Source organism: Ctenopharyngodon idella, chromosome 6 (genome assembly GCF_019924925.1).
Source record: "Ctenopharyngodon idella isolate HZGC_01 chromosome 6, HZGC01, whole genome shotgun sequence".
Classification (NCBI taxonomy): Eukaryota; Metazoa; Chordata; class Actinopteri; order Cypriniformes; family Xenocyprididae; genus Ctenopharyngodon; species Ctenopharyngodon idella.
In genome coordinates this window covers 9131923-9151882 of record NC_067225.1, presented here as the reverse complement: position 1 = coordinate 9151882, position 19960 = coordinate 9131923, and the positions used below count along the sequence as shown (strand labels likewise).

Here is a 19960-nt window from a genome sequence, read left to right as displayed (position 1 = left end):
CCATTGCCTGCACTTGCTGCAGGTCCTTATGTGTGTAATTCCTCTGCTGACAGAAGAGCTGATGACAAGGGAAGGCCCTTCCCCCTGGGCCCCTACACCACATATGGAACCAATGCAAACAATCACAGAACATCAATCTCTGCAAACTTTGATAACTGCAGATTTTACAGAATAACACACACATTTAGAGAGAAAGTGAGTGAGAAGCGAGACCCCCTAGTGTGTGGCAGCACCAAATCCGAGGCTTCTTCCTGTGCTGTTCCCCGAGGCAGAGACACATGTCAGCTGCACACTGTTTACTTCAGCAACTTTTTTTCCACAGTGTGTGTGCATGCTTGTATGTGTGTATTAGCGAGGAAGTTACACATCCTGTTGGATCAGTCACATATCCCTTTGTGTAGTGACCTCCAACAGTATCTTTAGTAATCTGCTGCCTTTAACAGAACATTTAAAAACAGTATTCCAGTGGGAAATGTGCTAACAGCTATAATATAAAGGATATACTTAAATAATTTCTCAGATATGTGTTCATTATGACTAACAAGCAGCTTTTCATAATCCGCTTATGTAAATAAATATGATTATTTATATAGGAAGTTGGAGAATAAACAGGGAACAGATCTGACTGACAGATAAACAGGAAATAATTTGAGGCTAAATCTCTCCAGTTATAGTAACTGATTACAGCAACAAGTGGACATTCATGCGGGATACCTAACATTTTTCAAATCATTCCAAGATGTTTAAAACCTGAATTTGCTCTTTAAGCACTTATACTTTCATCAGAATACACCTACACTGACACAACGTTTTCAACATTCTTTTCAAAACAGTGAACCAAGAAGTCAGTTTTTACAGATTGGAGGTAAATCTGAAATGTCCCAGGAGTCATTATGACTAATTAATAATATCACATCAGTTTTACTGTAAAACATTAGATTCAAACAAACAGTCTTGAAGTAACTGGACCTTTTTAATGTCTGAAAAGAAAGGAAAGCCCTACTGAAGCCTTATAAATATTTCGGTAAGACGTTACAACAAGATTTCAACATAAACAAACAATTAACAATATGTTCTAAGAACGTTTTGCTAATATTCCCATTAAGATATGAAAACGTAATTTCTGAATGTTCTCTGAACATTTGAAACCGCCAGTTTTTTAAATGTTTTAAAAATAACAGAACAGAGCATGAACAGAGCATCATTGTTCAAACATTATGGGAATGTTACTTTCGAATCTTACTTTAAAATCTGAACATTCTAAAACAATTCTTAAAAAATGTTAGACAAACGTCCGACTAAAACATATCAGAAAAAAAGCTCCATGTTTTTGTACTAACATTAACTAACGTAAATGAATGGGACCTTATTGAAAAGTGTCTCCTATATTTCTATACCCAAAGTACAAACATGCATAAGACACAGATGTAGAAATGCATTTACACCTCAAGATAGGAAGGTTTATTTATCCAGCATGTGCACATAAAATGTTTTAAGAAACACAACAGTGAAAACAGTGCCAAACGCATCTGTATGTTCCAGACATAGAGATACATAGAGACCTCGTCTGTTTGTAGATCTGCAGATCTCCAAAAACTGTAAACCCACATGTGCTAATTTAACTTGCCCTTGAACAACAAGACTCACCTACACCAAGATTCATATGAACTACAGATAAATTAGTTTAAGAAAGACATTCAGATTAATCAAAATTGAATAAGATAACCCTGCTGAAAGGAAGTGTCAGGCCAGCAGGAATTTACAAGCTAGTCCAGACTGGTTTATCCTAAGATCTGCTAGTCGTTTAGCAGGAAAATGTGTGTTTACAGTGTCTCTAGATTTTGATGACAGTAACTCTATTATGTTTTGGTTTCTTTAATCAAATATTATATATATATATACACATATACAAACTTAGTACTCCTTAGAGACAACAAAACATTTTGCATACATAGAATATATTGTCAATATTGCCCTGTATGTGGATTAAATTTCACATAAAATTAATCTCATAACTGATAACAAGATGAAGTTCGGGATGAACAAAAAGAGCAGGACGAACTCATCAGTATCTTCTGGAATCACATCCTAGTGATTTTGTGTCTTCCATTGTTTATTCCTTTTTTTTTACTACAGATTCTTTGAGCTAGAATAATCCATAGATCCATAGATGTGACAACCATCATCCAATGCATCAGGGTGGCTCAATCTTCAATTAAACGCAGTGCCATGAAGAATAAAGCTATATTAAGTTATGTTTTTCAGTCCACCTCCATTTCAATCAAAGAAATCAGAAAGACTGTCAATGTGTGATGTTCTCCATAGTGTTTCACTGGATCACTGTGGAAAATGTTCACGTGACTTTAATATTCCAAATAAAATACAGTATTTTCTCCAGTTCCCATCCATAAACTGAAGGTCACTGAAGCCTGTAGGGAAAATGAAAGGCTTCCTGGGGTCTACAGTCCAAATTGTCCAGATGTATGTCCTGTAAGGACACATCTCAGTCAGTGGTGCTCTCCATGAGGCTGTTATCCCAGAAGTCAAAGAGTTTCTCATATGTACAGGTTGTCTGATCGGAGAATGGTGTTCTCCAGATTGTGAAAACTCTTGCCATTTAGAGTCTCCATGTGGCTGTCAATGCTGTAACATCGATGGACTTCTGTCATGGAGGAGGCCGTGAAGGATGCGGAACGCAGGGCGTCCGTGTTCGTAAATGTGCTGCCAAACTGGATGCGGTACTGGTTCCAGTGCCTTCGCAACACACCTTGCACCTAAACAAACAAAAGAGAGGCAGATATTAGGTATAACGACAAATACAAATATGTTTTGAGCTGCATGTGAGGATAAATCAAAGAAAAATGTTACATTGAGTTTGGAAAAAATGCTTACCTCGCTATTGAAAAAGCAAAATATAGTGGCAACCAAAAGGCCCTGTGGGGAAAAAAAATTAAAAACTTATTTTATAAGCCTCAAAGTTACAGATTATTTTCTAGCATAAACCAATGTGTATGAGTGCCATATAAATATAAAATGAATAGAATAATTATAAATGTATTAATTAATAAATGGTACATAAATAAATAAATCACTTTTACCTATAAACAAATACATTTAGATAGATTAATTCATGTTTTAAAATGTAGTAATGTACCGAGTTATAAACTGATAAATCATTTTTAAATGTAACATTTAAAATACATTAAAATGTATAAATTATAAATGGACATTTTTATAAAGCATTTACAAACTGCATTTCTTTATTCTTTCACCAATACATTTTTTTAATCCATTTGCCAAGCAACTTAAAAAATGCCCCTGGTTTAATTTAATGGTGATAAAGTATGTCTTTGAGCACTTAAAAATTTGGGTAACACTTTATTTTACAGTGTCCTTGTTACACATCTTACATGTACTTACTATAGTAATAAAAACATTAAATTATGCATAATTACAAGCAACTAACCCTAAACCAAACCCTAATCATAACCCTAATTATAAATCAAGTACATGTTGTTGATTAATATTATTCAGTAATTTTAAATATGTCTATTATATGTCAGTTTGAGAACTTAAATGAATAAATTGATATTTGATTCCTTGCCTGTTGTCAACAACACCTACCTGGTAATGCAAAAGTATGTTCATTATGTGCATAAATATCTCGAAGGCAAGCCGTCCATCGGGTTTGTAGGGCAGCAGTAAATACTGAATGCCCAGCAGAGGTACCAGGATTAAGGTGGCCCTGACGGCCCTCATGTACAGACTGGATTCAGCCTGGTGGGTCACCTTCAGCTTTGTGATCAACACTCTCACAATGTTTAAAAGGAAGAAGAGGTTAACCTAAGGACAACGAGCAGAGAAAAGAGCAACTATGAAGAGAGAGAAAAAGAAATGCATTGCAGTACCTCAAAACCAAAACTGTCTAAAACACAGTACACAAAAAGCTACTTCTTCTTAATTCATACCTTTCAGTATTTTACATTTTTCAAAATGCTAAACTTTCATTTATTTCCGTGTTTAAATAAATAATAAAAAAAAAGCCACACTGTACATTCTAGCATGGATTCAAGGCTGAATTCTAAAGTTTGGATTATGTTATAGTCTGTAATAATAACTGTAAATTGTCATATAAACAGCCAAAGATATAACCATATACACCGATCAGGCATAACATTATGAGCACTGACAGGTGAAGTGAATAACACTGATTATCTCTCATCACGGCACCTGTTAGTGGGTGGATATATTAGGCAGCAAGTGAACATTTTGTCCTCAAAGTTGATGTGTTAGAAGCAGGAAATATGGGCAAGCGTAAGGATTTGAGTGAGTTTGACAAGGACCAAATTGTGATGGCTAGACGACTGGGTCAGAGCATCTCCAAAACTGCAGCTCTTGTAGGGTGTTCCCGGTCTGCAGTGGTCAGTATCTATCAAAAGTGCTCCAAGGAAGGAACAGTGGTGAACTGGCGACAGGGTCAATGGCGGCCAAGGCTCATTGATGCTCGTGGGGAGCGAAGGCTGGCCTGTGTGGTCCGATCCAAGAGACGAGCTACTGTAGCTCAGATTGCTCAAGAAGTTCTGCTGGGAAACCTTGGGTCCTGCCATCCATGTGGATGTTACTTTGACACGTACCACCTACCTAAGCATTGTTGCAGACCATGTACATCATTTCATGGTGGCTGTGGCCTCTTTCAGCAGGATAATGCACCCTGCCACAAAGCAAAAATGGTTCAGGAATGGTTTGAGGAGCACAACAACGAGTTTGAGGTGTTGACTTGGCCTCCAAACTCCCCAGATCTCAATCCAATCGAGCATCTGTGGGATGTGCTGAACAAACAAATCCGATCCATGGAGGCTCCACCTCACAACTTACAGGACTTAAAGGTTTTGCTGCTAACATCTTGGTTTCAGATACCACAGCACACCTTCAGGGGTCTAGTGGAGTCCATGCCTCGATGGGTCAGGGCTGTTTTGGCGGCAAAAGGGGGACCAACACAATATTAGGAAGATGGTCATAATGTTATGCCTGATCGGTGTATATTTAAGATTGGTGGTAGACTAAATAGTTTGAAAATCGGTCATTGACCCAGTCTATATTCATCATCAACCCCCATTCTGAATGTCTAAATGGCCCTGTAAACAGCAATAATTGATATAATGACACAAAATCAGCTTTAAACTTGCAGTTCCGGCATTGCAGAAGTCAGTCCAAGATTCATTCCATACAGAGTATTTATCCATTACAAGCTTTTTATGGGCTGCATAATCAGATATCAGATATGACCCCAACACAAACAACAAAGAGAACACGGAACTTTGATTAAAAAGGGTTGATTGCCAGAGCTTAAGTTGATTTTCTGAAACAAGATCCTGCAGATACACATATATTGCCATGGGTGGGTAGAAGATAAACAAGAGAGATAAAGTGAGAGAAAACGAAATAGAGACAGAATGTAAGATTAAAAAGAATACAGACTTACCAACAGGGCTGCACAGATGGGCCCATGAATAATGTAGAGCAGAGAAGTGTTCGAGCTTATCCAACAGCTGTGGAAAAAAGTGTGAGAAAAGTTCAGATTTACGGAAAGCAGAACCAATAAAAGCATGAATACTTCATTAAATGTTCAGTGACATCATTGCTATGATTTCACAAGATGTTCTACAGAGTCTCTGCCTGGTCAGTGTATTCCTGTGTCCTGACAGAAGCTGGGATGAATCTGATTCAGTTTTTAAATTTGGTTCGGCGGTACTACAATACATTGACTGTGTTAACTGCACAGGTATTCAATGAATCTACACCATAAGAAATTAGATTTTAGCAGAGATGTAAATGTGCAGTCGGAATTTATTGTGACTGGAGCAAAAGAGTTGGCGAAAAAGTAAGAAATATACACTATCAGTAAAGAGTTTGGAAGAATTAAGATATTTTAATGTTGAATGAAAGATCTCCAAGGCTCAGTGTCTTCGGTGTAACATAATCCTTCAGAAATCATTCTAATATGCTGATTAGAGCAGAATTTATTTAAAATATAACTTTTTGGAACATTATAAATGTCTTTACTGTCACTTTTGATCAATTTAATGCATCCTTACTGAATAAAAGTTCATCACTTTGGAATTATAAGGTTCTGTCTGACACTTTTGTCAACATTGTTTTAATAAGAAATGTTTCCTGAGCAGCAAATCAGCATATTAGAATGATTTCTGAAGGATCATGTGACACTCAAGACTCAAGACTGATGCTGAAAATTCAGCTTTGCCTTCACAGGAATAAATTACATTTTTAAATATGACAGTTATTTTATATTGGAATAATATTTCACAGTATTACTATTTTTTATTACATTAAAGCAGCCTTGATAAGCACAAGATACTTCTTTCAAAAACACACAAAAAAATCTAATTTATTATAAACTTTTGAGTGGTAGTGTATATATACACTCTGTATATAACAGTAAACATTAATATATAACATAAAAAAATTGTTCTCAAAACAATATGGTTATATAATAGTATTATAAAAAAAATAAAAATACTGGTGCTCAGTATATAACTACAACCACTTATTAGGAGGAGGGATGCTTCCTCAAAAGAAATGTTAAAGGGACAGTTCACCCAAAAATGAAAATTCTGTCATCATAGTATGGGAAAAAAATACTATGGAAGTCAGTGGGGCCCATCAACTGTTTGGTTACCCATATTCTTCAAAATGTCTTCTTTTGTGTTCAGCAGAAAAAAGAAATTTATGCAGGTTTGGAACAACTTCAGGGTGAGTAAATGATGACAGAATTTTCATTTTTGGGTCTTTAATGGAATCACTATGGAACCAGAATCATTAAGCAGGATCAAATTGTTAAATTTCTTACAAATTCTTTCGGATTTCACTCACTTGTCATTGTAGTAATAACTTCTGGATATTGCATGTATAAATGCAGGTATTAACGGGAAGCCTGGAAAACATTTGAAAAGAATAAAATGAAATGTTGTAAGAAAACATTGATCAAACAGAAATCCAGTTCATTTTGCTGCATTTTGTTAAGTTGATTTAAAGAAACGTACCCCATCCTAGAAGGTAATACCACATGAGTTGCTGTTTCTCAGCAAACACTGCCACCACAATAAGGGTGTGCAGATAGATCCCTTCACACAACATCCAGAAGTAGTTACAGCCCAGGAGATAATGGTGGATGAACACGGACACTTTACAGCTCACCTGGTGAAAACACATCGATATGTGTCAATATGACCATGTTCACTTTCTTAATACACATTACTGGTCATATTGTGCATGACATGAAAACCCACTATTCTATTTGTACACTTACTGGGTTAGCTTGGGTTACTTCTTGGTTGTTTGCAACACAAGTGAAAAAGATGATGGTTATAACCGAATTCAGCACAAAGGAGAAGAAGAGATTCTTGTGTAGAGTTACCCTTTGGCAACTTAAGCTCCTGAGTGAAAAAAAACAGCAAACAATATTAGACTGGGTAAATAGGGAGGTAAGTTTTTATGATACGGCAATAAGATTTTTTCACATGACTTACTTAAAATAGAAAAATATCCCCAGAGATGTAAACAACGATATCAGCGACAATCCATGACCAATCAAAGCCAAATAGTAGAGATTAAGTGCTGTCTAAAATAAATAAATAAATAAATAAATAAATTATATATACAAAATTTACCATTCAATCTGAGCAAGAGAAAAAATTACACTACCAGTCAAAAGTTGATGTTTTTGAAAGAAGTCTCTTACGTTCACCAAGGCTGCATTTATTTGATCAAAAATACAGTAAAAACAATATATATATATATATATATGAAAATAACTGTTTTTTATTATATTTTACAATGTAATTTATTCCTGAGCTGAATTTTCAGCATCATTACTTCAGCCCCCAGTGTCACATGATCCTTCAGAAATCATTTGAATATGCTGATTTGCTGGTAAAGAAATATGTATTTTTATTCTTATCCTGAAAAAATGTGTTTACACAAAAATATTAAGCAGCAAAAACTGTTTTTAACATTGATAATAATAATAATAACCATTATTAATAATTGAGCAATGTAAATACATTGTTTTGCCATTATAGATTTGAGCTGAAAATTCAGCTTTGCCATCACAGGAATAAAATATTCCTAATAATACATAAAATATTACATTTTATTTTTACACTATTTTACAATATTGCTGTTTTTGCTGTATTTTTATCAAATAAATGTAGCCTTGGTGAGGATAAGAGACTCAAAAACTTAAATTAATCCAAACTTTTGACCACAGTGCATGTAAAGCAGAAGTGTGTAATGCTAAATTAGAGCTCACCCTTTTGTGATCATTAGACTTGTGCTGACAGCCCGTGTAATTTGTCCATGTTCTGTTACTCACTGGGTGAATGAACCAATGGCCTGACTCAGTACAAATCTTCGTCGCCATTTCTGATAAAGCACAATTTGGTAATCGGTTAGTCAGGCTTTTATATAAAGTTTATGTATAAGAAGTAACCTTTATTCAACAGCAAGATGAATGTCTTATGTGGGACTCACCTGAGGTGTCAAAGTCAGTATAGTAGTTTGGACAGTGCTGGGCTGAAGTGAATCCTGCATCCAAATGCTCCCAGCACAGCCATCCATCCCAGGTCCGTTTACACTTAGAACTATCTGCAATACAGTCATTCGCAGTTATTAATAAATTAATAGTTGGAATCTTAATCTTGTGGTCTTGGTTTTGAGACCTCTTAAAGTAACCATGAAATCAAAATTCACAATTCTTATTTTTAATGGAATATTGCAGTATAAATTATTTATACATCATTTTTAAAAAAAAAAAACATTCATGTGCCTTTGTATTCGTTAATCAAAATAACTTCCCCTCCCTCTTGCACTGACACCTCTTCTCTGATGAAGTGTTTACTGGCATGAGGGTGGGGCAGCCAGTCACTCACATGACATCACAACAATAGCAAACCACAACCATCCAATAATTTTTCAGTGGTCAAAATCAAGTCCCGCCCTACTTTTTTTTCTTATTTGAGAAGCTGTGTTTTTGGGATGTAAGTCACAATAGGGAAGAAAAGACTATTCAGTTTCATGCCGACTTTAAGACCACATAAAACAAGACTACTGCAAGTCCCGTTTCATGCCGACTTTAAGACCAAATATCTTGGTATGGGTATTTGGTGTCTGGTTCTCGTCTTCTCAAGACTGGAGTAGAATAATAAAAGACTACAGACAATAAAAACCTATTGTAAAAAATATTTACAATAAATCTGTGTATACATTTATCTTTCTAGTGAGTTTTTTCACACTGAACTAAATGTGTTTATTGCTAAATGCACTATACAAATCAATCTGAATTATAATATTAGGTACAGAAAACTATTTTGTAGAGAAAAGATACACTGTAAACTTAACACACAGTAAAACTATTTAACAGATAATAGCTTAATAATTTGTTTTGGCTTAGTACAATGACAATATAAATACCAATGAATGAATTTTGCGAAAAAACAAAGGTGCTATTTTTTCCATACAAAATCTATAACTGTCATTAGCAATGGCAATTATACTTTAAGAAAGTCTTTCAATTCCAAATAAATCGTAGTTTTGGGGTCCTTGACAAATAGCTTTTAACAGCCTTCACGGAACATCCGCCTCCCCTTGTGTCAAGCTTCAACTGCCGTCCTTCAACTGTAACTTGTGTCTCATACGCAGCAATGAACCACACAGTATGTTTCCATTCAATCATCCTTTCACATAAGAGCGTTCCCGTAATTTTCAGGATGATGTGACAAAACATCATGTGGTTTCAGTCCTTAATGTTCTTACAAGCATCCAAGTCAGAGATTGAGGGCAGGAAATAAACCTCCCTTTTTCAGTGGAATTCCGTAACTGCCATGAATAGCAGACTTTTACTAAAAAAACAAACCCAAAGTACAACGACAAAAGTCTTAATAAAAAAATCATAAAAACCAAACTGTTAGCTTGACAAAACCTGCATGAACACTTTTAAAGTCTTGTTTAAAGGTTAAATGGGCCTAACTAAGAGATAGATGCTGATCTGAGATTCTGAATATTGTTCTAGATCCAACAAACGATATGTCTGAGCATAGTTTATAGCCATTGCTCATAGTCAAGAATCTTTGTGAAATAAGAACCTCTCACCTGTTTTGTTGTGATTTGTGTCTTTCATAATCTTCTGGTAACATTCAAACTGGGCGGTCAAAATATTGTGCCGAGAGAAGTCCAGTTCATGGGGATTCTTTTGTGCCGTACCTCCAGTGTTGTTCTCTGAGAGGACCACCACAAAAAACTGTTCAAAAATACAAAGAAAAGAGATCAACAATGACATTAGCTGATGAACAATAGAGCATGGCAGATACATAAACCTTGGAAATCAAATCTTTGAGTGTATCAAAGATCTTTGAAATGCATAAAAGTTATGCGTACGTGTGGCAATTCTTGCGTACTCCTAACTCTAATACATTTGTTTTGTTATACTTAAAGAGATAGTTCACCCAAAAATGAAAATTCTGTCATCATTTACTCACCATCAAGTTGTATCTTCAGTTAAACATAAAAGGAAGATATTGTGAAGAATGTTGGTAACCAAACAGTTTTTTTTATTATAAAAAAATATTATAGGGGTCATATAATGGCACTTTTACAAGATGTAAAATAAGTCTCTGATGTCCCCAGAGTGTGTATGTGAAGTTTTAGCTCAAAAATACCCCACAGATAATTTTTTATAGCATGTTAAATATGTTAAATTTGTCACGCTCTGTTTTGGTGTGTGTCCCTTTAAATGCAAATGAGCTGCTGCTCTCAAGAAGAGGGCGGAGTTTCAAGAGCTTGTGTTAGCACATAGTACTGTTAGCAGCGCCGATTACCTCACGCAGAATCACCGGAAATATCAGTAACTGTTCAGCCTTTTATGTTCAATCCTGAGTTGGACAATGATGGAGAGACTCAAGAAGAAGTGACAACGTGTAAAATGCAACAGGACATTTCTGAATGGTTAATTGCCTAATTTATGTAGCTGATGTGGGATATCCCTTTGCTTTGAACTTTGAGCATCAAAACTTTGCAGACGTTGTTTATGCTTAAACAGCAACATTACACACTAACTAAAATTAAAAAAGTGAAATCATAATCAACCGCCCCTTTAAACTATGGAAGTCAATGAGGACCAGAAACTGTTTGGTTACCCACATTCTTCAAAATACCTTCTTTTGTGTGCAGGACAAGAAAGAAATTAATACAAGTTTAGAAAAACCTGAGAGTGAGTAAATGATGACAGAATTTTCATTTTTGGGTAAACTTTCCCTTTACGTTAACGGTAATGAGTGAACTGATTTTCAGTAAATACCTATAAGAAGAGGCAACAGGCAAGTTATCCTTATAAAATGATTTAATAATGTTTATAAAACATTGTTTATGACAAACAAATACCTCAGAGGTTGCCAACAGTAAGAGAAATGAGGTAATCCAGCATCCGAACATGGTTCCACTGCTTGGCTTTTGTGTATCCAAAATATCTTAATGCGTCTGCTGAAAGCAAACAGAGATTATTATACATCCAAAGAATAGAGTGATTATCAGACACTTTGCTAGCAGATTTAGGTTATTTCTTAACCAAACAAGGTGAGCTAAAATGAAAACACAAAATTAGAGATTTCCCTAAAGAGTTTCTGTTGGTTATTTTCGTCAAGCAACTGACAGTATATTTTCAATTCCATGAAAACAAGCCATTAGAGCCAGGTGAACTGTCGACCTTCTCCGCTCCCAGGAGTGCGGTAACGGCACTGTTGTTAAGTTGGAGAAGAGGGCGGAATCAAAATCTGCTTTACATGAAAGTTCAGTCCATCAGGAGGCCGATAATCAACTCAAAAGTTAAGAAGGCATCATTAAACATACATTACACGGTTCACCGTGGCTGTTTTGGCTTGCTCGATGCAGATAACATCATAAATCAGCTTCAAAGCTTAGGAAGATCTGTTATAGCCACAAAAAAGTTGTTTGCAAAAAGTTTTACTATTTTTACATGCTAATATTTTATGACATCCTGGACTACATTCTGATTATACACAACCCCGGTTTATTCTTTTTATGGTGTTCCATGTGGAACTATGAGAGCATTCCAAAACATCTTTAACATCTGCCTCGATTCTGCTGTTATTTCCTTTTTAAATTAATACCTGTCGGTATGGCCATGGCCAAGGGGCTGAAACATCATGTGATTCTTTTGTTCGGCCTCCAAACATTTCCTGCTTGGATGGGGACCCGAAACCACATGACTAGACTCATATGTGGAAAATTATCCATTTGGATTTGTCTTTAGTCTTGAAAATGAACATGCTTCCCAGAAGTCCAGACAAAGTGAATTAAGTGGGGTTTTTTTTATAACTTCCATTTGGATAGGAAATATTTCTTGATGCAAAATGGCACTACTTGTGACTTTTGAAGAAATTTCTGTGTAAGACTTTTTATGTTGCACTACTGTAATGATTTGAATGTAATACTAAAGGTATTATACTGTATATAGATTTCACCTATAGCTTTATCTGTTTTAATTACATGAAACCACATTAAATGAGGAAGAATTAATCTGCCCTTTATGATAGAGAGATGTATGTTCTGTTAGTTCACCCAAAAATGAAAATTCTGTCATCATTTACTTACCCTCTTGTCGTTCCGCACCCGTAAGATCTTCGTTCATACAGCATACAGCAATGCAACTACCACTTTGGCGCTTCAAAAAGTTCATAAAGAGGTTGTAAAACTAATCCATATGAATTGAGTGGTTTAGTCCAAATTTTTTTACATGATGAACAGGTTTGATTTAGGCTTTTATTCACATATAAACATTCATCAACTCACACGTCGGTTGTGGTAAACGGAAGCTCAAGTGTGCGAGAACCAATGAGGCTCATTCTCGTGTTACGTAGCACATCTGAGCTTCCGCAAGAGGTTTGTTCTCGCGGTTGAGCTTCTGTTTATATTTGCTGATCAATGTTTATATGTGAGTAAAAGTCTAAATTCAATCTGTTCATCATATAAAGTGATCGAGTCTCTTCAGAAAATTTGGACTAAACTGCTCAATTCATTAGGATTAGTTTTACAATCTCTTTATGAACTTTTTGAAGTGTCAAAGTGGTAGTTTCGTAGCTGTCAATGGAGGGACAGAAATCTCTCAGATTTCATTAAAAATATTTTCATTTGTGTTCCGAAGATGAACAAAAGTCTTACGGGTTTAGGACAACATGAGGGTGAGTAATTGACAGAATTTTCATTTTTGGGTGAACTATCCCTTTAATAGGGAGAAAGAGAGAGAGAGAGAGAGAGAGAGAGAGAGAGAGAGAGACTCTGTTATATAAAAATATTTGAATGCCCACTGAATTTAACCACACTTGAATCATACACTGCAAAAAAAAAAAAATCAAAGCAAGTGGCACTTGCAAACAAATTACGCTAGAGCTTTTCTCAGATCTAACTTCACATTTTAACCAACTCAAGTTGACACAGGTGTCTAAACAGAGCAACCACATAAACTGTAAACAAGTTCCATTAAGTTTGACAACCTAAAAGAATGAATTTTGAACCACATATCTATTTTTTTTTTTTTTTTTTTCATTTGAAGCGAACATCTTTTTTGTTTTGTTTAAAATGACCTTGGTTAGATGTAATCTAATCTAAATGCAATGACTGTTTGTCATACATTTTTAATTGTGGCCAAAGTCACCAAATGTTTTTGTTGGGACACTATATGCCTTGTTTTCTGTCCAGAATGAGAGCTACGACAAATCACACCTCCAGAAATGTCATTATAAATGACAGAGACTTTCTGTATGAATCAGTAGGTCAGAATCTCTAGATTTATTTAATTCAGAAAACCGCACAAATCAAGACTGTTGTAGTTCCAAGCTCAATGAATGTCTCATACAGTATCCAGTGTGTCAGATACTGAAGAGTGTAAACATTGAGATACTTTCAACATTGCTTGATTTAAAAATCCCAGCCAGCTCAACATAATGTTGCTGCAAACAATGGCATGAGTTTGGGGCTAGACCTTTGTCCAGTCACCCAGTGATCAGGAAACCTGTTTGACAACAGTAATCAATTGCATCTCTCAGTTGCGTCATTTGTAACCCTAACATCACGGTCACCTAGCTCTAGTTCAGTCAATTCGAAGAACATCCATGGAAACTTTCCATTGCACAAAAGGGTCTTTGTAGAGGAAAAAAGGTTCTTTAGATTATTAAAATGTTCTTTATACTCATAAAACATGGTTCTTTTACTAAAAAGGCTCTTTGGAGAACCTAAAATGGTTCTTCTATAGCATTTAAGCGAAAACCCACCTTTTTTTAAAGAGTGCAAAATTAATTTGTCAATTCACAGGACAGTGTATTTGTACCTACAATTTTGATATCCATATTATTTGTCAGCTGCCCATAAACAAAGGTATCAGAGTAGTAACATTGGGTCTCATTCACTAAACATGCGTACGCACGAATTTGAATGCGAAACCTGCATATGAACGTTTTCACGAACAAATCATGATTCATCAATAACTTTCGTTCTAAAGTTTATTCTAAATTATGAAGAAATGTAAGAACAACTGAAACCACTCGTACGCAAAAATCACACACGCTTGGTGGCCTTTATAAGGTGAAATTTTAAAACATCTTAAATATATTTCATAGAGGCCTAGCCTATCAGTAAAAGAATAAGAAAAGGTGTGTTGTAGTTCAAGCTGCGACTTAGCTCTGCATAAAGATGCAGATACACTTTATGTACAGCTGGCAAATTCATGTGCAATCTGTGCATACACACGTGTTGTGAATAAGGCGAAAAGTTTTCGTGAGAAGTTAAAATGTGTGTATAAATACGAATAGTGTACGCAGTTATTAGTGAATGAGACCCATTTTCTTTCTACACCGAATACTTTGAGAACCAAAGCTCAGAAAGAAATGTAGAAGTTATAGTGAGGTTTCTTTTTAACTCAACATATGTAAAAGGATGACGACTATGAAATAGCAGCAGCAGCATCAATTAAGTGCACCTTGATAAATAACATTTCTTAAGTGGCTGAACAGTCTGTTTTCTTTCACAATAAAGCACTGTTCATTTACATTAAAAAGACAGTGGCATGATAAAAGTAATACAAAAACAGACCATAAAACTACTTAATGAAACTTTAAGAGAGGAAAAACAGCTATAAATCTTGTACCATTCAGGTGTTGGCAGTGGGCATAAATCACATGTCATTCTAATAGGAATGTGAAAATAAAGTGTTTTCCTAGACATTTTGGATGATTGGATGACCCCGGCACTTGGTGGAAAAACAGAGGGCCGAAACATGATAACTTTTTGCCCTTCCTGTGAAGCTAAAGGAGTGGTTTATAAATGTGACATTCCCAGAGACCCCTCTCTTTCTCTCTCTCTCTCTGTCACTTTCTCTCTACTGGGCCTGGTCACAAAAAGCCACCCTCCAGATCCTGATTAAATCAGGAAGCACAATGACAGTTAATTTAACTCATGTCCGTTTAGGATACACCCAAGAATATAACACACAATTTTTCCACTCTTCACTTATATGGATTTATCTTAAAGTGACACAGCACAAAGTTGTATTCAGGAGAAATGAAGCGCATATTAACTGTTATAATTTGACTAAAATCATTCAGTCATTTTTAAAGAAAATTCAATAGCTGGAATCTCAAGCATTTTAAAAAAAGATTTGCCATAAAATTAATATTTTGTGTATGTGCACATTCCACATTAAAATAATAATAACAAACGATAAAATCCTTAAAATGTAATGCAAATTGTGTACGCAGTAAACATTGATTTTTATGTAATGGTTATACTGTATGTCAAATCTTAACAAAAGTCAAAATAACATGAATGGTCAAAAGCATCTAAACAGTCCAGTGAAATATGTTAATAATACACTATAATGATTTTTCTTAAAACCGGTCTTCATCACAACTTGTGTTCTCAGTATTTATTTACTTATTAATGTTTTAATCAAGTGTTCAAGATATTCATTATTCAGAACACAGCTACACACTTTAATTTTTAATTAAAAGACAACAAAATTAATTAGTGGTCAGCTGATAAGGTTTTTATTATTATTATTTTGGTGGCAGATGCTGGCATTTAGGGTGTCACCAGGACTGTAATACTGAGTGACAATTATAATTTAATGTCAGCAAATAATTGCCCAATTTAAATAAACACACACAGGGACAAAGCTGTTGGTAGATTATGGAATGACAGTATGCAAACGACCACTTCTGTTAATCGTCCAGTCAGGCATGATTACTGAAAACTGCTGATAACCTTAAAGTGGCCAAATAGGCTATTGATTATTTTGGGAGATTAATCAGTATGCCACTACTATTAGTAGCTATTTTGTAAGGTAAAATGACAGTTTTATTGTAGTATAATGTTTAAATGTCATTGCAAATGTAATCACTGATGAATGTACTATTTAAATATTACACTTTATTTTAATGTGTCCCTATTACTGTGTAATTAAACACATAAGTACTGAGTAATATTAATTAAGTACATGTACTTACTTTAGGGTTAGGGTAGGATTAGGGTTTGGTTTGGGGTTAGTTGCATGTAATTATGCCTAATTTATAGATATTACTATAGTAAATACATGCAACGTGTGTAACAAGGACACATTAAAATAAAGTGTTACCAAACATTTTATTGAAATTAAGATAACCTAATTAACCAAACTGTCAGTGTTGACAAGAAAAATATTCCTCAATAACAAGCAAATTAATAAACAATGTAACTTGGAGTGATTCATTACATTAACAGCAAGAAACAGAATTTAATTAGTTTTAAAAATGAATTTAAATAAGTTTTCTATTTCAGTTCTGAGCAATATGGCACATCAGAATGGAGTAAAGTTTGCGCAAGTGCGCAATGAGTTTATTTAGAAACCATGAACGGGGAATAAGCGTCGTAGGAGTAAATCTACATGTTGACATGTGTTAATAAATTCTCGCTCTTACCTTGTTTGATCGGTCCTCCGTTGTCCGCTGTGGCAGTATGTAGAGTGTACTGGGAGATGTGCTCGGTGATGAGTTGAGGCCCCTGAAGCAGCAAAGGAGTGTGTAACGGGTTTCCTGTGACATCACATAGCTCATCTGAGTGTCCCGTTACACTGCAAACGAGTGAGGGAGCGTTTTAGTTTTGTCGCGTCGCGTCGCCAGGGATGGGATGTAGCTAGGCTAGATCAGAGTGTGCCTGCTGAAAATAGCAAATATAGTCACAAAAAACTATAAAAGGAGTCTAAAAAAAATGAATGGATGAATAGACCTACGATAAAAATGAATGAAATGAAATTATGGTTATCTTGTGTCTGTGATTTAATTAACCATCGTTTAATTTAAAGAAAAGACCAAGCCTATGACAGAATCATTTACAACATAGATATAATATCAAAGAAAACACACCTACATTACAACACTACAGCACCTGTGCTAATGTTTGTAGCACGATTCGAATGCATTGAGCTGAAGCAGGCGATTTGTGGCAATAAACTACTATTATAGCGCCTCCTGGTGTTTTAGACTATATTACTAAATGGTACAAAAGCGCACAGCATCGACACGGGTACATAAGAGTGAAGTAATATAATAAAAATGTAACAAAAATATTGAATATCTGTCTAGCTATAGGCTAGACCTTATTCACAGCAGCGCCAACGAGACTGTGAGGGATAGACACTGCAAAATATCTTTCCGAAAAATTATAGTAGACATAAAACCCCCAGACAATATGAGCTATGGAAAATTATAAGTGATCTAGGAGCTTTATACACTGGATGCCATTGAAAACACGGTAAGTCTATCCCTCACAGCCTCGTTTTCATACCTGTCATGGCGCTGCTCTGAGTAAGGGCTATAAAACTTGTATTTTCTTCAGTGCATCCATTGGTGCTTTCTGACCCATTTTTGCACGGTGTAACAACTGGCTGTAAGTGACTGAAATTATGTATTCCACTAAAATATTCAACAGTTGCTTAAGGCAATAAGAAAATACAATTTTAGTTAGTGATTTATGGACACAAACACCTTATTATCAAATTTTATTAAAAATTCTGTTAAACAGTCTCCTGCTTATTCACACAGTCATTTTCAGTAGGCCCATATAATAATGTACTATTTTTTAATTATAGACCATAACTGATGCAAGTCTCTCATTATAAATTGAACATTTTATATATTTATACCACAGGTGTCACGTAGGCATACAGGACACAATGACAGAGACTGAACAGAGACTGATCAGTTCAAACAGGTAAGTTTATTAATGAAGCGGCAGGAACTCACACAACAGGTAAGTTGATCAATAGAGAGTAATTGGCAGACTTGGAATACTTGATATTAACTTGAGCTTGTCTTACACACACACACACAAGGGCACAAACGAGAAGACGAAGGATGACTGGATGGAGGTAACAAGGCTGGTAGAGTATCTTCTAGCAGGTAGCAAGGTAAGTGAGTCTGTAGCATCAGACGAGGCCAGAGGGTGTGTGTAATGCTGGCAATTTAGGTTTAGGCCTGGCGCCGAAGGAAGGGCCTGGCCCCCCATGGACATCCCTCGCAAATCCTCTCACTATAACAATGACGTAAATGAACAAGAGATTCACTGTGCAGTCAGCTCCATTGATTATAACAGAACTTTGTGAGATCGCGCTGAATTGAGATGAGTGACTGCTTTTTAGTGATTATAAACCGAGTGCTCTTTGCGTGCTTTCTAGGTGATATATAGCCTAATAATTTATAGGCCCTATAATATATTCAGAATTTGAATAAAACTTTTGTTTTTCAAGCTTCACCAGCAGCCACGTATATGCTTCAATACATAGGCCAATCTTCATATAAATGCAGGATTCACTCTCGAAATTGCGATGATTGACATATAACTATAACTATATAGCAATGGACGAGACACAAATACCCTCACTAATTTCTGAAGCTTCTTCAGGGATTTGATTTTAGAACCACCCCTCCCCCAACAATTAACAATTAACTTCAGAAGATACATAAAATGAAACTAACTTGGTGTCAGACAGCAATATTTTGGACACTGCTTGTTTTTAATCTGATCCACTTGTAAGTCTGTGATATCATTGGTCCAGGCCTTCACTGTCCTTGTACTACTTTTGCTCATTTGCTGATCTGCCCTTCATGTCTGCCTTGATGAGAAAATGGATGTCAGTGTTTTAATGAGGGCTTTTAGAACATTGAGGGATTATAATTCATTTGTGGAAACTGTGTGGAAATGACAAGTATGAAAATGTAAAGTACTTCTCATTTATTTGAATGAAATATTCATAGCTGGGTCATCATGGGTTTAAAATGAGGTGTGTGGCTATACATTTAAATTCTTTGTCCTTTCTATTAGCATGTATGTACCCCATTAAAGGAATTGCCACACAAAATGAGAAGACTTGAATTACTGAGAAACCAGGCGTAACTAACCTGTGGCTTTTCTGGATGGAAAAAAGATAACTAGCATGCAAATAAAATGGGAGGTAGTATTTCTAAATATACTGGAAGGAAACATAGACATTTTTTAAAGTTCTAGTTTTATGAGCAGTGTCTCTGACAATGTGAATTTGACAGGAATTATTTCACTCTTTTCTAATACATTTAGTCATGTATAGTAAAGAATAAAATACTGTCTGTTTTAGCTGACATTGCTTTATTTGAGCAGGTAGGGCAGAGGGGGTTTGGTTCACAGGGGGCTGGGAGAAGCAGTTGAGCTTCTACCCTTGATCTTTCCAATTCCTCTCTGGGGAGATGTAAAATTATTCAATTCGTGCATCATAAAATTATCATTCGGATAATGTCAATCATCCTGAGTGACAGATGGGCACACCCACACTAGCTTTGTTTTCCCAATAGGACAGGATATGTAAATC

At 35.5% G+C, this 19960-nt stretch overlaps 1 protein-coding gene across 2 annotated transcripts; it reads right to left on the bottom strand.

Annotated features, from left to right (window-relative positions):
- Positions 1-954: 954 nt before the first annotated feature.
- On the bottom strand, positions 955-17203 carry calcrlb (calcitonin receptor-like b). Of its 2 annotated transcripts, none has more exons than XM_051896924.1 (13): positions 17040-17203; positions 11455-11550; positions 10168-10315; positions 8551-8664; positions 8330-8442; positions 7548-7639; positions 7328-7454; positions 7062-7215; positions 6892-6952; positions 5483-5549; positions 3625-3843; positions 2893-2934; positions 955-2774 (listed from the first exon to the last, which is right to left on the bottom strand). In XM_051896924.1, the coding sequence occupies exons 2-13, from the start codon at positions 11503-11505 to the stop codon at positions 2556-2558; spliced, it is 1407 nt and encodes a 468-aa protein (XP_051752884.1). In that variant the 5' UTR covers positions 11506-11550; positions 17040-17203; the 3' UTR covers positions 955-2555. The 2 variants fall into 2 exon arrangements, with proteins under 2 accessions (XP_051752884.1, XP_051752885.1); XM_051896925.1 differs by having other exon boundaries at positions 11455-11553; positions 17040-17202.
- Positions 17204-19960: the final 2757 nt, after the last annotated feature.